Here is a 21004-nt window from a genome sequence, read left to right on the forward strand (position 1 = left end):
TTATTTGTTGGCAGGAGTATTTAATGAATGTTTTATATTATTTTAACATAGTCTGTGAATCTTTACACAAGTCTGTGAGAAATTGTCAAGCCGCAAAACATTTCTTAGACTGACCATAATGAACCCAATTCTGTTTTTTTTGTTTTCTTTTCTTTTCTTTTGTGTGCTTGTTTGTTTGTTTGTTTGTTTGTTTGTTTGTTTGTTTTTCCCAGGCTGGCTTCCAACGCAACTACAGAACAGTGGTAAGTTGACCTGTTGTGCTGGGATTGCTCCATTAGCTTGACTCTGATGGTGATGACCTGATGGTCTGGTCTCAGCCTGGAGACCGTGACCAAAGTCCCGCTGAAGGTCATGACCCCCGTCATCCTCACCGTCTTTGTTCTGGCGCTGTACTTACACGGCCAGCAGGTGGAATCCACTGCACGCCTCGACTTCCTCTGGAAACTGCAGGTAAAAGCCAGAAGGCGCAAGACGTCTTGGAAAAAGTACTCCTTCTCAAGGTACTTGAATACAAGAAAGGCTAGTTAAAGAAGAAGTACTGATTCAACTCCTTAAGTAAAATACAAAGTCACTCTGAAATGTATTTTAAGTACAAGAGTAAAAAGGAATTTTTACCGTCAGTTGTTAAACTATAGAACTCGTGCACCTACGTGACCAAAGTCACATGACTGGCTATTTTGCATTGTTCAAATACGAATACATACAAAGCATTGTTCAATGCTAAGTCCGTTGAGACGAAACGAAAATACGTCTCCCAGAATTTTATCCAATACCGTTAAACATTTACAAGGTGATAATAAACAAAGGTACGAGGAAAAATGAGAGACACTTGGCATAGAGGACCCGCATTTAATGCCGAAGTCAATGTTTTCGTTGATAAGAAATTGGAACATTAATTCGCTTCCACTTGTCTTGGACAACTGGATCTACAAATGGATCTGGTGAGTAAGTCATTGAGATTCACACACAAGAGTTTGAAATCGTAGAAAAGTTTGGACACATACAAATACTTTGTTGCTGGATTTATTCTCAATCAAGAATAAATCCCTCATAGTGATGGAGCCACTCAGATTTATTCAATACAAATACCAATATTTAAATAAATGACCCCTGGTTTTACACAAACTCGCATTCATTAACTATGAATGGAAAAAAAAAAAGGACGGGGAGTCGGCTCCTCCGTACACAGAAGCGTATTGCGGCTACACGCACGCACACACTTCTAAAAATACGCACTGTTCTCAAATGAGTCAACTTGTCATCATAAATACTTCGTAATTTGAGATTAAGAATAATTCCTACCTGAAATGAAGCAATCGCTACACAGGCGCTTGTATTTGGTTGGGCACTACCCATCCCGTTTAATAGCTGAAATCCATCAATCTTTTCTCATCTTTTCAGTTGGTATTCTATAAAAGGATCTCTTTGAAGAACTGTCTCGTCTATTGTGACAACTAACAGCACAACAGGTCTCGGGCATTGGGAAAAATGTGCTCCGGTTCATCTGATTCGCGAGCAGCTTTGTTTGACCGGCAACCCATCGATCTTTTCTGGTCTTTTCATCTGGTATGCCATGGAATGATCTCTTTGAATATCTGTCTCGCTTGTTGTGACAACCAACAGCACAACAGGTCTTGGGTATTGTAAATGTTCTGCTCCAGTTCAATGTCTCCCACAATGTCGAGCAGCTCTGTTTGACCGCCAATATGACGCCATGAAAATGGTGACGTCACGTGCACGAGCTAACACGCAGTGTATTCCAACCAGGAAGAAGACGGCATGCAGTACATCAAACAGTAGTACACATAGGAATCATTTCTTGCTCACCAAAGTGGCCGACTTCCTGTGCACTTTCAGAAATGGCTTCTTTTTTATTATTTTAAATGTATTTCTTCCACATTTTTATAATCAAACAGAGAAATAAAGAAAGAAAAAGGAAAAGAAAAGAGAACAAAGGGAGAAAGAAAGAAAAAATACAATTAATTTACATTCATTAACAGTGGGATAATAATACCTTTATAAATGACAGAATAGGAGAGTTTCTTTCATCTCCAATCATCTTATCTATTCGGTCATCCTCAACCAACTTCATACCCGTAAGTGACCCCAAAAAAAAACCTTAAACAGAAAAGAAAAACAATCATAGTAGTGAAAAAAAAGAAGAAAAATGATACCACCTCAACTATAATTCCTGTAATATTCTATTAATCTTAGATATGTTTACACCCCCTGGGTCTGATTTATAAGCGAGAAGGAATATCTTAACCATACATGGATTTGTTTGTGATTCTTTTTTCATTATTTTCTCTAGGTAATGTCTCAATTGCAAAAATCTATGAAGGTTTTATGTCAAACCCTTTGAGTGGAAAATCTGAATCATATCCGATCCATTTTATTATCCAGTATGGTTCCTTATGCTTGCTTTCATTAACTATTGTATGCCAAATCCTGATGGACACTTTTGTTAATGGGCTGGTGTCTTTTAAAAACTTAACCAGGCCTGTGTCCCCTATGATTGCTTGTAATGGAATATCAATTGATATACATTGTATATCTTTCCATTTTGCTTTGTAGGAAGGGTTACAAAGTTTTTATCTGCACCGTTTGATGGTAATTTTTAATATTTGGGAGAGCAAGGCCTCCCTTGTCTTTTGATAACTGGAGAGTCTTATACTGAATTCTTGGTCTCTTGCGCTGCCAAATACATCTTGATATTAATTTGTCTAATTCTCGAAATGTTCCTTTTTGGGAGCTCTACTGGTATATTTTGGAACATATAGAGTAATCTAGGTAGCACGTTCATTTTTATTGTTTCCACCCTCTGTCCTAATCCTAAAAAGGGAAGCCGATTCCAGCTGGTTAAATCGATTTAATTTTAGAAATTAAGGGGTCGTAGTTCTCTGATATAATTGAATCCACATTTATAGGAATATTCACCCCTAAATATTTAACTGTTTTTTTAATTCCAATTTACGTTGAGTTCTTCCTTGATGGGTTGGCTAGGGGAATAATTAAATGACAAAATTTGAGTTTTGTGTGTATTCAATTTATAACCTTATACCAGGCCATATTCTCTAAGAGTTATGAGTAATTTTGGGAGGGATTTGGATGGGTGTCCCAAATATATCAGAAAATTGTCTGCAAACAGAGCAATTTTGTTCTTCATCCGTCACCTTGATGCCCTTAAAGCCCAAGTGTCATCCCTATAAAGTAATGAAAAATACATATAACATTATTCACTTCAATGTCTATACGAAAAAATAAATGTGAGCAGAGAGCGCGTCATCCTTGCGCAAAGTCAAGTGTCATTCCACGACATCCAAGTGGTCGCCATATTGGCTGCGTCCTCCGTCCGTGACGTCACCCGGACGTTCGCAAATGAAAACACGTGGTGCACCCTAACTTTGGGAGACAAACACGCCCCTTCTGACACTGAAGTTCTTTTTGAAAAGGAGAACACCACACAACCGAGTGAAGTTACTGGGGCAATATTACACCATTGTGTTGAGCCCGATCCACTTCCGCGGCGGAGATGAGCCATCGCAGCTCATCGCAGCCGGCCGGTGTGGCTTATGATGAGCCGAGCAGTCCTGCTTTAGGGGGGTGTTTACAGACGCCGCAGTAATGAGCAATACAATCGAGCCAGGGCGCTTTATGCGCACACGTGGCTGAGGGACGCATTCTCGGCTGGGTTCTTCAGAGCAGCCCCCGTCCCCAAAGCCCGACGCGCAGCCTTCGCAGAAGTGGTGACCGCCGAACGCGGCGCCTCAGCCGGTGTGGCTTATTTTCTGCGCCATGGTGGCATATAATGGAGCCGAGCCGTGCTGCTTTTAGGGGTATGTTCAAAGCCGCCGCAGTACTTGTTGAACACCATCGAGTCGGGACGCATTACTGCCCACTGTTATTTGGAACCCACGAAGCTCTCGTCCTGCAATCCATTTTTCACAACGAACCGGTTCTCTTGCAAACTTATGAAGGCTAAATCCATTCTCCCGAGTGTTCAAGCAATGTCCAGCAATATAATGAGCCGGCATTTTGGCTACCACGAAGGAACAACGAACTACCTTCCCGGAGGTAAAACTAATAGAAACAAACGAGTCCACTATGGGGCGCCTCTGTCCTGTACGTCACTTCCTGCTTCTCCTCGAAAACAAATCCCTGAGAGGATTTTCATGACGGGAGTTACAAAAAGCTGAATACGTCAAAATCATGTTTTGTGGTGAAAAAAAACGCATGGGCCCATATTGGCTGACGTTTTTTCATTGATAGCCTACTAAAAATCATCCATTTCATGACAGGAGCTCTTTAATCTCATTCTGTTTGATCCACTGACTCAGTGGCTCGATAAAAAGAGCAAAATACAACAGTGAGAAAGGCCTACCCTGACGACAACCCCTCTCCACTTCAAAGCCACCGGATAGTCCTCCGTTGAGTCGAAATTTAGCAATTGGTTTGTGATATAAAGCTTGTATGGTCTTTGTAGAATCATTATGCAATTGGAATCTCTCTAGTAGCATATAAAAAAGTCAATCGACGGAATCAAACGCTTTCTCCGCGTCAAGCCCTAATAGGACTGCATCTAGTCTGTTCTTGTTTATGTGGTTAATTACATTTATTGTTCTCCTGACATTGTCTTTTGTTTGTCTTTGTTTGATGAAACCTGTTTGATCCAACTGTATAATATGTGGGATTGTTATTTCAAGACATTTTGCTAAAAATGGCTTCTTGACACTTTTGGGGGTCTACTCGTGATGGGGCGGCTGTTTGTAAGTGAAACTGCTTGAGAGGAGGGAATTTGAATTGAAGTCCTTAAGATGAATTTCCAGAATTTTGTATGTTGTGGTGAATCATCAAACTCCACCACCATTCTCCAATGAAGTGAAACCATCTTTGGGGGCTGAATTTTCATAAGGTTGCCATAGCAAACTGCTAAACGTAAAGTAAACCCCCGTACCCCCTTCGTCGCCCCCCGCAGGCCACTGAGGAGAAGGAGGAGATGGAGGAGCTCCAGGCATACAACCGCCGCTTGTTGCACAACATCCTGCCCAAAGACGTGGCCGCGCACTTCCTGGCCCGCGAGCGGCGCAACGACGAGCTGTACTACCAGTCTTGCGAGTGCGTGGCCGTCATGTTTGCGTCCATCTGCAACTTCTCCGAGTTCTACGTGGAGCTGGAGGGCAACAACGAAGGGGTGGAGTGTCTCCGGCTGCTCAACGAGATAATCGCCGATTTCGATGAGGTTAGGACGTTGTGGACGAAAGTACGCTGGCCACCGCTCAATAGAATTGAAAAAATAATATTGCAGTGTATGCTATGGAGAGAGAGAGAGAGAGAGAGAGAGAGAGAGAGAGAGTTAAAACCTAAAAATTCTTCAGTAAGTAGGGATGAACTGCCACTTTTTTTTTAATGAAAAATTCGCGAAAAGGTGAATCTGCAGTATTTTGTGGTCCACTGTTCAGCAGTGAAAGTGTACTTCATGCCATTGCATGTGGGCAAAGGGAGCCACAGTTGTGTAGTACCACAGAATGCAGGGCAATGCCGGGCAGGCTCAACTAAAAGTGATGCAGCGTTATTTGGAGCAAAAAGAAGAAGCAGAGAAGGTCCCCAACTTAGTTCCAACAATAATTGTCATTTCCACAGAGCAGTGAAAATAAATTACTGAGAATATTTTTGTACGCTTTACGTGATGCTCCTACGGTTGTTTGAAGATATATAATTACCATGACATCATGCTCATTTCCATTAGCCCGTTTGTGACATTATACAGTATTTATATGCATTAAGCCAGTGGTCTTTGGTTATTTTACGGTTCGGTTGAACATTTTGCTGTTTAAATAATCATATTGTTAAATTGTCTTTTGTTTTGTGTCTCAGATTTACAATCAACTATAAGTGGGAGTGATCCAAAAAAAAAAACAGCTTGAAACAAGCACGCTGTGCCTCTTTATTTGAAAAATTGCATGAATAGGCTCATAGCAATGACTAATGTCTATTAATAAGTTTTATGAAGTATATTAGTGTCTCTAAATTGTGGTTGGGTCTGGAATGAAACCTCGTCCATGAATAATGCGGTTTGTCTATCGTCTGCAGTTTGTGCTGTCTCATCCGGTTTCCTTTCCCAGATCATCAGCGAGGAGAGATTCCGTCAGCTGGAGAAAATCAAAACCATCGGTTCCACTTACATGGCCGCCTCCGGTCTCAACGTGTCCACCTACGACCGAGAGGGTCGCTCGCACATCCTGGCGCTGGCCGACTACGCCATGAGGCTCAGGGAACAGATGAAGTACATCAACGAGCATTCCTTCAACAACTTCCAGATGAAGATCGGTCAGATATTGCCCCGTCTTGATGTCTTTGCCCTTGCTTTTGGTCCAGCTTTTTCCCAGGAGGCGAGACCGTTGCACGCGGGTTCAGGCATTCACTGTTTATTGACTCGTGCTCCTCAGGGTTGAACATGGGACCGGTTGTGGCTGGGGTGATCGGAGCCAGGAAGCCGCAGTACGATATTTGGGGGAACACGGTCAACGTGGCCAGCCGAATGGACAGCACCGGTGTACCGGACTGCATTCAGGTGGACGCACACACACAGGAAATATACACAATCGGGCGTGGTGTTAATCATACTTTTAGAATAGGAGTTCACTGCATTTGTGTCTTAAGTTTTGCGGGGTTAATGTTTCCCAGTTACCCGAACCCACACACCCCCATCCAAACTTAAACCGATCCCAAACCACCTTCAGACTCAATCCTTGCCCTAAACCTAGCCATAACAAAGTTACTTTTTTTGATTTCATATAAATGTGACGGCATAATTTGGAGACTCTAAATTGTCCTTAGGTGTGATCGTGAGCGTAACTGTTGTCTGTCTCAATGTGCCCTGTGATTGGCGGGCAACCAGTTTGGGGTTCAGTTTGGCCTCCTGCCAAAAGATAGGTGAGACAGGCTCGAGCACTCCCGCGACCCCTGTGAGGATAAGGGGCTCAGATGATGGATGAATAAATGTGATACATATTTGGAATGCTCATTACGTTACATCTACGTAACCAAAATAAGAAGGATGCCTGCACATTGGGCTCCGTACGGTTGCACACGTGTTATAGAATCACAACAGGGAAACTGAACCGATAAAGAGAAAAAATTTTGGATTGCGTTTTCCCTTGCCTGATGAGGGTAACCCCTCCAGAGTCAGGCCTGGAGATGGGCTCTGGTACCAGTCACTCGACAGGGAGTGGACTCTCTTCCACTGTAGACTTGCCCACAGTGAGAGGTGCCAAGTAGGTGTTGGTATACTTGTTGTCCCCCGGTTCGACGCCTAGACATTGGGGTAACACAGCTGTGAACAAAATGGGTACTTTCCCTCTGCCTAAAGGTGGGGGGGACGGGTCCTGACTGTTTTTGTGCGGATGCATGTTGGTCTTGTTGAAGAGTTTAAATCATGGTGTCAAACATATGGGCCGTGGGCCTGAACTGGCACATCGGAGGGCCCGATATGGTCCGTGGGGGTGGGGAACAAATTCACTTCTATTTTTCAATAAAAGTACCTTGGTGGATATTGTCATACGGTGGAAATGTTGCTTGAGTAGAAGGGTTTGATAGTTGTGTAATGTTTTGATTTGAGTTTTTATGTAGTCGGGAAAAAAACTGTAGCCACCGTTTGGACTGGTCACTGGTAACTCCAATATTTTATTAAAAGCTCTCTTGAAATCTTGTGTCAAAATCCACAAATGGATAAAGACTTGCATCCGGCACATTAACATCATGCAATGGTAGGGAGCAGTTTTACTTCATGCAAATGATCAAATCATTGCTTAAAAATCTGTGATAGCGGGACATGAGTATAATGTATTTTGAAGGGTATTTTAATAAGCCTGCTGCCTACATCATTTCTTTGATGTTATTGTCATAAGTCAAATATGCTAGCGATGTTGACGCCTGTGCCATGAATGGTTTCCTAGGTGACCACGGACCTCTATCACGTGCTGGCCAACAACGGCTACCGGCTGGCCTGCAGAGGACTGGTCAAGGTGAAGGGCAAAGGCGAAATGACCACTTACTTCCTCACCAGCGGCCCCCCAACCAGTTAACCGCAGATGGAACTCTCGAGCTCCTCCGCAGTGTTGACAAATGCTGTGTCTTGTCACACACACACACACACACACGTGTGTGACTGTTGGTGTTATTTGAAGGCTTTTTTTAATTTAATTTCATTTTTTTTTAGCAGGGGCAGCGCAACGTGTCCAAAGCCCAGTTGCCTTAAGATGGGCATTTGGTTGTTTGTACCAGATGAAGTTCAACTATTTTCTCTGCACTCTTTATTTATTTTCTTGTTTTGTGCAGATGGATTTTCAGTGATGTACAGTACAAAAGATAAGAAGCAGACATCTAAATATATATCTATATATATATGAAGAATGAACATGACCAAAGAACAACATTGAGACTCTGTCCCATGTAGGCTTACTTCATCGGGTTCGTGAGGGACGCACACACACACGTATCTTCAGGTGGATTAACGTCCCACCGATAAGGAACACAAACAATACAATTGCCACATGTGTGTGCGCGCGTGTCTCCGTGTTTCAGTCAATCAGTGGTGGTTCTTGCCCATTTTTAGCAGGGTTGCAAGAGTGAGACCAAGGGTATTTTCTGGGTGGCACTAGCCCCCTTTCACCCCAGAACCACCACTGGTGTGTGTGTGTGTGTGTGTGTGTGTGTGTGTGTGTGTGTGTGTGTGTGTGTTGTGTGTGTGTGTGTGTGTGTGTGTGTGGTGTGTGTGTGTGTGTGTGTGTGTGTGTGTGTGTGTGTGTGTGTGAAACAGCCTGCTGAACCTTTCCTACTCTGAGGCAAACTGTAACTTTTCACTGTGAGTTTTCTGATCCATAATTGTGTTTTCTCATTTGCACGATGTCGAATCATCTCCAGACTTTTGGTGATCGCAAAAGAATCGTGCCCACATTGACCGGACGCCAATGTCATTCCATGCAAAAATATTTTCAAGTAAAACGTCCAAATATTTTTGAGAGATTTCAAGACTTTTCTTTGTGATGATGTGAAGCAGCTGCGTTGCAATATTGCTGGATGTCATGCTGCCTTCCCACCTGACGCGTTTTGGGCGTCTGATTACGTAGAAAGATGAATGCGAATCAGCGCGGGACGGAAGGGAGGGGGGAGAAAAGGAAAAGGTGCTGATGACAATTTTTCAATTTTCTCATCAAAGGACACCCCATCTGACGCACTTACGACATGCTGCAAATACAGCGTGCAGGACTTTGATTGCACACCCACCGCAGAGTTCAGGTGATGACTATTGAGTGGACGTCCACAGATTTTTTTTCTGCCTTAAAACGGGACCTTTTGTCTGAAAAGTCAAGCGAGGTTCCTGCACGGGAAAGCAGCAAATGATTGTGCTTGACTTGATTGTGTGTCCCCTTTTTTTTTTTTTTTTTTTTTTTTTTTTTGGGTGGGGGGGTTGCTGCAATTGTACAGCACCACTGTAGTATCGATTTTACAAAATAAAAGACAATTGACCAAATGCTTCCTCTGCAGGCTGCGTGTGGCCATCGGCTCTCATTTGAATACGGCGAAGGTTGAGAAATTTGAAAATGGCTTCCTCCTCTTTTTGCGAAGAGCGCCGGATAGCAGTCGCGCCATTGCTTGCAAAGGAAGAAGCTTTGCGCGACGCACTTCACTTGCAAATGCCTTTCAAAGCCTCTTAACTGTATAACTCGATTGTTTGAACCAATGTGTATAAAAGTGCAACATAATAAGACGGTAGTACTTGTATCAGAATTTATACTAGGAATCTAGATCCTCTTTATTGACCTATGGCCTGTCAAAACCCACATTTGTTTTGCGGACAGATCGAGATTTGCAAATGAGAATCTGTTCTCAGTTTCCTTGTCATTTTTAAATTGTAGTTCTAGAGCATAAAGACAATAACAAAGTATACTTTTTAAAATACTGTACACCAATTTATAAAGTGCACGGGGTCATGATGAAGCAATATAAAGAGTGCTGTAATAAACAAGATATTTGGAGATGAGGCTACATCCATGAATACTAAAAAAGAAAATGACACTAAAGACATGAGGCACAGTGAAATGACAAACGGAAGGAAGGTTTTGGGTGGTCTGCTTTTGTTTTGTCGGCGGAGAAAAGGAAAAGGTGCTGATGACAATTTTTCAATTTTCTCATCAAAGACGCAGGAAGTCAGATATTCTCTCTCTATATATAACGTCAATTATAATGTGGGACTGCTTTTAAAAAAAAAGTTTCAACCAAAACTGAGGTTAATATTAAACGATGTTTGACGCATTTCTTGCCTTGACTTTATCATCTGTGAGTGGTTGTTCATCTTTAATCCAGCAGATGACACTCTCTCATCAATCATGTCAGTGATGAGTGCTGTTGGCTTTTTTTTTTTTTTAATCTTTTGGTCTTGCGTCGGGACTTCATTTGTTCATCAAGATCATCCGTGATCATCATCATGCACTATTAAATCTAATATATGCATATTTAACTGTTAGTGGTTTCTCTAAATAGGTAGCTCTCTTGCTATCTGTTAGCATGAATAAAGATAGCATATAACCATTACATGAATTCTTATTAGAAATAAAGTACAGCATAATACAGAAGAAAATAGAAAGCCTGGATCACTCAATCTTGAGGAGTTCTCCACTCAGGTTTCCAGCTTCATGAGCATACCACCTGCTAGCATGTTAGTATTTCATTAATTGTTCATTCAATACACGTAGCAATGTTTCAAATCCTTATAAATGTGCTTTAGTGCTTTCTCAATTTATATTTGTTGCTAGGTATATTTCAACATACCAACTGGTTGGAACAATTGTCCGTACAAATAGGATAATCGAAACACTTGTGAAATGGCTTCAGTACTGACTTCAGTCATCCAAAAATTAGGTCAAATAAAATATTTGATCTGTACTAAGTATGCTATTTTGTTTTTAAAAAAAAAAAAAAAAGACAACTGTAATTTGCTACCCTAAGCCGGTTGCTGGCCCATATGAACAACAATAGAATATGGCAAAGAGTTCGAGTGAGTTTCCATGCTCACTTAAGACGGACAGATTTGCACCACTTCATCACCTTTCAGCAATATGGATGTCAATCCGGGTGGGGAGGCCCTGGAGGGGCGGGGACAAGAGTGATCTTGAGACGGTACACCTGCTATCACGTGGGTCCTGGGAGGGCAGGGCAGTGTTAAATGCATCCGCTGCTGCCGCGATGACACCTGAAGGGAGTCGCTCGAGCAAATGTCTCCTCGGTGACTCATTTGCCAGCACTTCCTCAAATCCCTTCTCGCGGTCACACGTCACCTCGTGGCCGTGCAGGTGGCCTCTGAAAGCATGCGTCTGTTACCTCGCCGCCGCATGTCCCCAGTGAAATTGGCTCTCCTCGGGGGCGCAATTTTCATAGCGGCCTTAGTGGTTCTCCACAGGGACCCCATCGCCTCGTTCCAGGCGGAGAGGAAGGACAAGGTCATGATCCTGGTCAGAGAAGCCATCAAAAACATTGGCTTCCAGATGCCCGCTCTGAGAGAGACGGAGACGACCAAGAAGATCACTTGCCTCGGGGGGTTCTACAGCAAGGCTGAGCTGAAGCCTCACCTGGAAAGACCACCTCAGGACCCCAATGTGCCCGGTGCCAACGGGGACGGCTATGTGGAAGATAATCTGTCTCCCGAGGAGACCAAGGAGAAGGAGGCGGGCATGACCAAGCATTGCTTCAATCAGTTTGCCAGCGACCGCATTTCGCTCAGCCGGAGCCTTGGCAAAGACACCCGGCCTCCAGAGTAAGAAATCCTTTTTTGTCCATCCCTAAACAGTTGAGGTTTCTCTCAGGCTGACCAATTCTCGACCGGTCCAGCAGCTCACCGACATCGTGCCGAGTCCCATTTCTTCTTTAGAACTTGCTTGTGAATGCTGAAGGCCTGAAAAGCTGCATGTCATTCAAGTGTAGCAGCTGTCGAATAAAAATGAAAATCTGATGGGAATTCTACTGCAATATCTGACTGATTTGATCAGACCTGCTTTGAGAAGACATTACAGTTAAATGCTAATAACTTACATATGACCCTGTACTCAGGTGTAATTTCTAAAGAGAGCTAATCAAATGCTGATTATGATAGCAATTGGTACAATATGAGGATTAACGTTCGCAACACAGGTAGAGAAAGACCAAGAAATTTTTATCTAACAGTGTACAGTTAACCCTCACTGTATCGTTTTTTTTTTTTTATTCTGAGATAAATTGTTATGTGCATTTTTTTCAAAGGTCAATGAAGAGCAATAGACCTATCCAATGGCGATCTTAAGCTCCGGCCCCTTAGCCATGTGCCACAAGCTTCCAAAATGGCGAATGAACAGAACATTTTTTAAGTCGATTCTCTATCGCGTATTCCAGATAATATTGTTATTATATGTTTTTTTGCCAAATCCGTCAGACTTGTCCAAGAGAGTTTTACAGAGAGGTCTCAACTATTTCACGTAAGGATATGTACACGAAATTAAGATTTTGGATGGAGCAGGACGCAATGTCAGAGTTTCAGCGAAATGTTAGCGATCGATGCAAAAAAGTTTGACGCCTCACAATCTTCATATTGAAATCCAACAGGGTAAAATAGTGGAATCGGACTGCGCATGTAAAGCAGGGTGAGTACTTTTTACTTGGAACGATCACAAGTAATATTGTAGTCTTTAGAAGTGAGTGGTTGTATTCATTTGACTTGGCTTGTAATCGAACCCAGTGCTCTGTCTTAAAATCTGTGATACAAATGGGCAAATAGACATTTCTCTTGCATGACACCGCACAGTTAGTTAGTATCACTAACCCTAACCCTAACCCGACTCTTCAGCATAGAACATTACACACTTCATTACTAACAAAGTGAAAGTTGTTCTCTTGCAATGTATAAAGCACTGATAATAATGAAATCAAACTCAGAGAAGATACTTCTCCCTCACTTACCTTCTAATATACAGCCTTGTGTTTGTTGATATTGTCCACATTTAGTTGTACGTGCGGTCTTCCACGAGCGTTAATCCATCTCTAGACACTTGGTCAACTGTGTTTTAGGCTTTGGAAAATGAATCAACTGGGCCCCTTGTAACCTAGCAGGCTATCTTTCATCAGAATTAGACATTCCCCAAGCGCATCTGAGGACCATTTTCTTTGTAACATTAACTTTTCCAAGCACACGCTACTGACAACAAGCATTGCTTGTGGGACAAGGTGGCGAGAGTGGCGAGTCAAGCCAGGGATTAAGACAATACGGCTATCTGATTGGCTATTATTGGATGAGTCACTGACACATCGGAAAGGTCCATTGCTCACATGCACATCTCTGACACAGTTCAATGTAACAACAATGTTCTTCGATAAAGCTCAACTAAGTACCTTATCAATTCAGAACTCAAGCCTCTGATAGTTTTTTTTAAATAAATTCACAAATACCACAGTTAGCCAAACAAATAATTCATCCGCACACTCATGTACATTTGTTATACGTCTAAAAATGACGTCTAATGTCCTTTCCCCCTCTTTTCTTTGAAAGTAATCAAATTATACCACAGTTTTAACGTGTTTTTATGTGTAACTGACACATGTTCAAATTAAGTGATTTCAAAGGACTTTTTGTGTATTTCTAATGGGAATTGATTAAATGACCTCGTGATGCTTCAGTATAAGGTGATATGCTAACATATGGCTACATAGCAACCTGAGTAGAAAAAAAAGCCCTTGAGTCATTTATAAGGGATTTAACATATTGTCCAACATCATGCTACTAGTGAATCAAATACTTGGATGCAAGCAGTTGGGATGTTAACATGGTAAAATTGCAATGTGAGACAAAGAAAGAACTAAAGAAAACTGATAAAGATTTTACTCGGGGACCATTTCTAATGGCATCTCATTCAATGCTAACATGCTAACAGTTAATATGACAACATAGCACAAAAGTAACCTGATTACAGAATGCACAAAGGCCAGTTGATATGTTTTTCATATAATGCAATCTGTTTTAGTACTATTTAAAAGGCTAGCATGTTAGCCATAGCTATGTTGAGATATTCAGTAATTGCAACCTGAGTAGAGACACTGCTAAAGAAGATTGATCAACTTTTACATTTTGCTGTTTCTTGTCGCTGTTTGTAATGAGAATTAATGCTAAGAAATGCTAACATGCTAGTAGTTAATATGCTAACATCGACCTCAAATATACTCATGGATTGGCACCAGGGGATTCAACTAATTGCGGAAGGGCATTTTTTTCGCCCATTTTTAATAATTTTGTTCCCTTTTTTTAACTGCCAACCGCCCCCCCACCCCCCCCAAAAGTCCCCCGATTCTTTTTTTGGGCACAAATCAACTGCGAAAATGCACACACTTATACATAAATACATACATATATTGTATTACCCCAGTTATCTGTTTAACTGAACGTCAGTTATCCGTGGATTTTCACAATTTGCGGTCTGACCAGGGTCAAATGCTAATATCTCTACACACGTCCAGGTGCGTGGCCCAGAGGTTTGTCCGCTGTCCTCCGTTGCCCGACACCAGCGTGATCATCGTGTTCCACAACGAGGCCTGGTCAACACTGATCCGGACGGTGTACAGCGTCATGCACACATCGCCCGCTTTCTTGCTCAAAGAGATCATCCTGGTGGATGACGCCAGCACTGAAGGTGAGAGACCAGCAAATGGCAACGCGCCATTTTCGAATGAATAAAGATTAAATTCAATTCAATTCAATTGGGGCACAGCTGTAGAGCATTGGCCTCACAGTTCTGAGGACCGGGCTTTATATCCTCACCCCACCTGTGTGGAGTTTGCATGTTCTCCCCGTGCCTGCGTGGGTTTCCTCCAGGCACTCCGGTTTCCTCCCACATCCAAAAAACATGCAACATTAACTCGACAGTCTAAATTGCCCCTAGGTGTGATTGTGTGTGCAACTGTTGTCTGTCTCGAAGTGCCCTGCGAATGGCTGGCAACCATTTCAGGGTGTACCCCGCCTCCTGCCCGATGACAGCTGGGATAAGATCCAGCACTCCTGCGACCCTTGTGAGGATGCGAGGCCCGGAAAATGGATGGATGGATATTAGTACTGTACCACTGTGACAGCATATAATGTTTATCCCTCCAGTTTTTACTGGGTCATTATAACATTCATTACAATCATGCAGATTTCAGCTAGCTAGCTAGCTAGCCATGTTCTGTACATACAGCACACACACAGTACGCTCCCTCCGTGTTCTTGTCTTCTTTCACTCACAACTTCAACATTGCAAAGAAGTGCTGTCGGATCACTCGCTGTACTTTACTCGTCTGGGCAATTAAATGCATACTTGTCACCACACCCAACAAGGTGGGCCGCAACCAGTTTGTGTGCTATGACAGCTCATTGGGCGGCGATCCACTTAATTGGTCCCAAAATGATTCAGTAAAAATAAAGCATCTTTGTTCAGCTATAGATGCAAGTGTCGTATTGTGACAGGCAGAACAATGAAATGCTCTTCCATGAAAATCCAGACGGGCCTAACTAACCTGTGTATCGACCTGACTCCCTTCATGCAACGGAAGGAAAGCTTTGCCTTCAACTAAACAAGCCCACACATTCCTCACTTGTTTGTCAGTATAATGAGACAAGATCATAATTAGTTCAGGACAGTCTGCATACAGAGTGATGGAAAAGTTATTCCCTCTTTTAAACGTGAGTTTGTTCTTCAATGTAAGCTTTTCGCAGCAAATGAATGTGGGGGGGAAAAGTATTTTGCGTGGGTTTTGGAGAGAACAATTGTCTGCCAGTGACTCGAGCCGCCCAGGAATCTAGTCGACTCATTTCACCAGGCAGGAACTTTTGCATGATGGAAGACAAAACGTCTTGTAAAATTGTAAACTGGCCACATATCGTCTTCTGTCACAATCATGCAGCTTTCGCCATTCATGCTTTTGAAGAATTAACACACCCACGATCATCTCACCTTAGAGAACAAACACAAATGTTCTTCCGTAAAGTACGACTAGTGTTACTTTTCCATCAATCTATACTTTTTGGAGATGATTTTTCTGACGTAGGATCGGTGCCTTCCCCATCTCCAGAGTATCTGCAGAGCCAACTGGAGGAGTTTGTGGACCATCTGAAGATCATCCGTGTGCTGAGGCAGCAGGAGAGGAAGGGGCTGGTGGCAGCCCGCTTGTTGGGCGCCAGCGTCGCTCAAGGCCAAGTGCTCACCTTCCTCGACGCGCACTGTGAGTGCCTTAGATCCGCCCAACCGAACACTCGCTACACTCCTAACTCCTACACTCCTTTAAACCATCTTGCTTTTCTTAATGATCTCAACATGATCATCAAAGTCTTGTATTAATCTTGTATTAATCATTTCTTCACCTCTGCAAAGTTCCATGGATTTGCCTTTTGTGTGAATGGCAAATAGACAACTAAGTGTGCCTTTGAATTGCAGTCCAATTTTGCGTGCTTTTCTGCAGGCGAGTGTTTCCACGGTTGGCTAGAGCCGCTGATGAGCCGCATTGCGGAAGAACCGACTGCGGTGGTCAGCCCACGGATCGCCTCCATCGACCTCAACACGTTCAAATTCCAAAAGCCCACGCCTCAGCGGCTTTACTCCAGCCGAGGCTCCTTCGACTGGGCCTTGACGTTCATCTGGGAGTCCCTCCCCAATGATATCTACAAACGGCGCGAGAAAGAAACCGAACCTATCAAGTAAGACCACGTAGCACAAGTATTCACACACTGGGATCGATTCAACTCCTTTGAAAGTAAAATTTAAAAAATATTCCAAGTCGGAAATGAGAAAACTAAAGAACGGATTCTTATTGGCAATTGTAACCAACACCCATTCTGAGTAAAGTAAATTACAGACCCTGAAAATCTACTAAAGTACAACGGCAAAGTGTTTGTATTTGGGTACTTTCCAAAATTGCACCTAAGACCAAGTAATACTGACTTCACCCTATCTCCCTGGGGCCATGAAGTGTCTTCTTTTTTTGCTTATTGTTTTCCTTGTGAACATTTCAGAACACCCACTTTTGCCGGAGGTCTGTTTTCCATGTCAAAGAGCTACTTTGAACACATGGGGACATACGATGACCAGATGGAGATTTGGGGTGGCGAGAATTTGGAGATGTCCTTCCGGGTCAGTCATTTTCCCCATTCCGTTTTTACAAATGTCACATCTGAAATGTCATTGGGAACTACACGTTATATCATCGAGGGTCACCCGGTTGTCATCTGCAAAGCTTACAGGGACAAGCGCCTCCTCGGCTGTGTTGGGAATCATTGACTCATTGTCCTACTCAGTAATCTGGGTGTTGGGATTTTTGGGCGATTTAAATGGCAACACTGCCATCGATAAACAACAAAGGAAGAAAAAGAAGATAGCAACATATTTATTTTCTAGTGACCATGGATAATTCACTACTCAAGATGCATCGTGAGATACATTTAGGGCACTACATAGGGCATGACTTGAACTGTCTTTCCGACGGCAGTAGAAAATGATCACCTCACTCGGTATACACTGGCTAGGAAGACCTTCCCAAGCCAGGCCCCCTCCCTAGCTGCCTTTGATGTGTCCCGTGTCGTTTCCAGGTGTGGCAGTGCGGCGGTCAGATGGAGATCATTCCTTGTTCGGTGGTGGGCCACGTCTTCCGCACCAAGAGTCCGCACAGCTTCCCCAAAGGCACCCAGGTCATCTCTCGCAACCAAGTGCGCCTAGCCGAGGTCTGGATGGACGACTACAAAGTGCTGTTCTATCGCCGCAACAACAGGGCCAGCGACATGGCTCGTGAGGTGAAAACATCTTCATGTGTGACGACCTATTATGGCAGATCCGTAACCGTGTCTGTTTCTATCGTCAGTCATACCCATCCAGGTCATGTAAATCTATAACGCTTGAATCGAGGACTCTGGATTTGTCTTGTTTGTTGGAGATGGATTAACTTTCATCCAAAAGTCTTCTTCTCTTTCTCACTTTTTTGATGTGGCGGCTCGGGGTTGTTCACAGTAAGTTTTTGTTGTTCTTGTGCAGCAAAGGCACTGAATAACCTTGCAGCACAACGACTGCTCATTCACTTTACACCCTTTTTGGACTGGGAGGTGTCACCGGGAAAGAGCAGAAACCTCGATGTTGAGTTCTGACCCAGACCGCCCCTTCGCTGTGACTACCATTACCAAATGGAACACAAGATGGGTGTTATTAGAACCTTTGAGGATAGAGGAGAGACAATCCCTAGCATCCCTAGCACCAGCTAAGTAAGACACAACGAGCAGATGCGTGTCAAGAAGCCTTTTAGAAGAGTAAATGTTGATTCTCAGAATCAGTTTTATTGGCGGAGTATGTAAGTAACACACAAGGCATTTGTTTCCAAGAGTTGCAGCCACCCCACTACGACATGCATGTTGAGTACGACAGCAGACAGACAATCAATTGAGAATGAACTTATTTTAACTCACAGTTGTGCAAAGGATGCAGTCTTCTCGTCTTTAGAGCAGTTAGAATAACCATTAGCGTGATACTCCAGTGGTATTACCATTGTGCAAAGGGTGTCAAGACTTCAAGGAGTGTTTTGAAGAAGTGAAGATGCCTCTCACACCCCGTTCATGGATGGTCAACGCAGAAGTTCAACCGGCCGGTGGTACAACTTTGTGGGTGTGACGAGAAAGTGTCATTTTCAAGTCTGCAGTAAAATCTGTTCAGCCTACTATCGTTGTCCTCTGGGGGGGATAATCATCACTTGTAATTGGTTAGTGATTATAATGTATGCAAGACTTATTTGGATTTGTTAGCGCCAAACTGTTTTTCCAGTTTTGCTGCAGAAACCCTCTTTGCGATGTTAATTTCTTTAGTCAGCTGGTATGTTGTGTGATTGATGACTGTAACTGCTTTGAAAGACCTGTAGAAGTTATTCATCTCAAACAAGAAACTTTGCCTCTCGAAAGACAAAGAAGCGTGAGGCAACACCTGTCGTCCACTTCTATCATTCTGATGTCTTGACCCTCAAATATTGGGAAGCGTAGCTCGAACCAGCTGTTTGGCCTCCACGTCAGTCGACGACCGCTTGGTACGCAGGACGGTTATTTGCCGGCCACACGTGTCAACAACACTGATGAACGGACAAGATAAAATCCCCTTTTGATCAAATTCAAGTGTTACAGCAGTGCAAACCAGAATATGTCAAAAATGAACATCAAAGTAGCAATAAATAAATACACTACAATATTATATTATTATTATAGTACTTCTGGTATGATTGACACATAAATAAAATGTAATTCATTTTTAAGATTTGGTTTTAAAAGTGTCTGTGCTTCCAGCACTCCTATGGAGACATCGCCAGTCGTCTGAAACTGAGAGAGAACTTAAACTGCAAGAACTTTTCTTGGTACCTAAACACGGTCTACCCAGAGATGTTCATTCCTGACATAACACCAGAAAAATACGGAGCAGTAAGTGACGTTTGTTTTTGTGGCTCCACATGGATGTTGCATTGAGCTGTGAATTATGTAAAACCTCGCCCACATTTATTGTTTACATCCAGATAAGGAATGCCGGATCTCAAACGTGCCTGGACGCTGGTGAAAAGAACAAAGGAGGGAAACCTGTTATCATGTACAATTGTCACAACCAGGGTGGCAACCAGGTACAGTACTTGGATTCCCAAATATTATACACTACTGCGGTACTTCCACCGCAACCCATCCTGTGACACTAGTCTAACAAAAAAGAAAAGAGAAAAAAAACAATCAAGATAAATTATACATATATTTGTGTGTATATACTGTATATAAATATTCATTACAGTCAAGACTTTCAAGATTTGAAAGCATTTTTTTTCACTCTGCATGCAATGATTTTAAGTACAGTACAATTTTCAACATTATTCTTATAATAGTAAGAGCAGAAATATTCACACGTATGATGAATAGCTGAGTATTTTTGGAAAACTATAGAACAATCTTCAGTAACAGGATCAAATCACTCCCCTTGGGTCAACTGTGGAACTGAAGCCTGTGTCTCTGGTCTTTTCCAGTACTTTGAGTATACATCCAGCAAGGAGTTGCGTCATAACATCGTCAAGGAGCTTTGTCTGGAGGCGACGGGTCATCCCGAGCCTGTGAAGCTCGAGCCGTGCAAGCGGAACGGGTCAGGCTCCAAGATGTCGCCGCAGCAGGAGTGGGTTTTCACGAAGGTGGGTTTGGCTCTTATGCTTTTGGGTCCGGGAACCGAGGTGGCACAGCCTACAGACGCTTTCCCCTCTCTTGCCTCTTCAAGGAGAAGCTCCTGAAGAATCCCATCAGTGGGAAGTGCTTGCAGCTGAAAGACAACGTCATTCTGATGGATAAGTGCAACGCTTCGGATGCCTACCAGCATTGGAGCTTCAGCTAACGTCCTGTGAGCCCATTTAGGGCATTTCGCCAGCCAGACATGATCAGCAGTTCATCCATGATCCATTTGTCTTTGATGTTCTGGACAACTTCAGGCGCATATGGATCCATTTGTATTGCCCTTCACCACTTTGAACGCTAATCCTGGTGGCAAATCGTGATCGGATGGAGTGAACGCGCATGGAAATTTTCAGTCAATGTGGGCACTGACATTCAGTGCCCAACTCCCACTGAGGCCCCACTGTGTCTGTTTTCAACATGAATTTAACATTTTCGGCCTCCTCCGGGTGACGGTGGAGGTGATGAAGATGAGATTAAAAAAAAAGTAGGCCAGTGTGACACGGCAAATGCTCTGATTTCACTTCCTGGAGCAGACAGAGTCTTATTTAGTATATAATATATCTGACTTTGTCGATCTACGCCAGGGGCTTGGATTGAGACTGACCGAACAAATATTTTTTCTTTTATTATCTTTTAATAGATTGCGAAAAGTGTTTTATTGACTTGTGGATCCACTTTTTGTGACACCTTTTTTCAATGGTGTGCCGGTGAGATTTTTCAAATGTGAATAAAGAC

The 21004-nt window shown here is 42.9% G+C and overlaps 2 protein-coding genes across 2 annotated transcripts in view; both read left to right on the forward strand.

Annotated features, from left to right (window-relative positions):
* LOC133505046 (adenylate cyclase type 6-like) overlaps positions 1–8733 on the forward strand; it is a 47253-nt gene extending 38520 nt beyond the window's left edge. Inside the window, exons 18-23 of the mRNA XM_061827919.1 lie at positions 213–242; positions 318–450; positions 4976–5239; positions 6123–6327; positions 6447–6571; positions 7956–8733. Of these exons, the coding sequence (XP_061683903.1) occupies positions 213–242; positions 318–450; positions 4976–5239; positions 6123–6327; positions 6447–6571; positions 7956–8084 (886 nt within the window). The 3' untranslated portion in view covers positions 8085–8733. The remainder of the gene's footprint in view (positions 1–212; positions 243–317; positions 451–4975; positions 5240–6122; positions 6328–6446; positions 6572–7955) is intronic.
* Positions 8734–11366: 2633 nt separating this feature from the next.
* Positions 11367–20466, forward strand: galnt6 (UDP-N-acetyl-alpha-D-galactosamine:polypeptide N-acetylgalactosaminyltransferase 6 (GalNAc-T6)). Its single transcript, XM_061807918.1, has 10 exons — positions 11367–11812; positions 14536–14708; positions 16123–16272; positions 16510–16744; positions 17060–17177; positions 17633–17833; positions 19358–19489; positions 19582–19683; positions 20074–20232; positions 20316–20466. The coding sequence occupies exons 1-10, from the start codon at positions 11367–11369 to the stop codon at positions 20427–20429; spliced, it is 1830 nt and encodes a 609-aa protein (XP_061663902.1). The 3' UTR covers positions 20430–20466.
* Positions 20467–21004: the final 538 nt, after the last annotated feature.

This window comes from Syngnathoides biaculeatus, chromosome 2 (assembly GCF_019802595.1).
Source record: "Syngnathoides biaculeatus isolate LvHL_M chromosome 2, ASM1980259v1, whole genome shotgun sequence".
NCBI lineage: Eukaryota > Metazoa > Chordata > Actinopteri > Syngnathiformes > Syngnathidae > Syngnathoides > Syngnathoides biaculeatus.

What these genes read in the sequence shown, in the direction of transcription:
- galnt6 (XM_061807918.1), top strand. Translation starts at nt 11,367, where the DNA reads ATGCGTCTGTTACCTCGCCGCCGCATGTCCCCAGTGAAATTGGCTCTC. An exon ending in GGATGACGCCAGCACTGAAG is followed by an intron (nt 14,709 to 16,122) that starts GTGAGAGACCAG and finishes CCCCATCTCCAG; the next exon opens with AGTATCTGCAGAGCCAACTG. An exon ending in CACCAGAAAAATACGGAGCA is followed by an intron (nt 19,490 to 19,581) that starts GTAAGTGACGTT and finishes GTTTACATCCAG; the next exon opens with ATAAGGAATGCCGGATCTCA.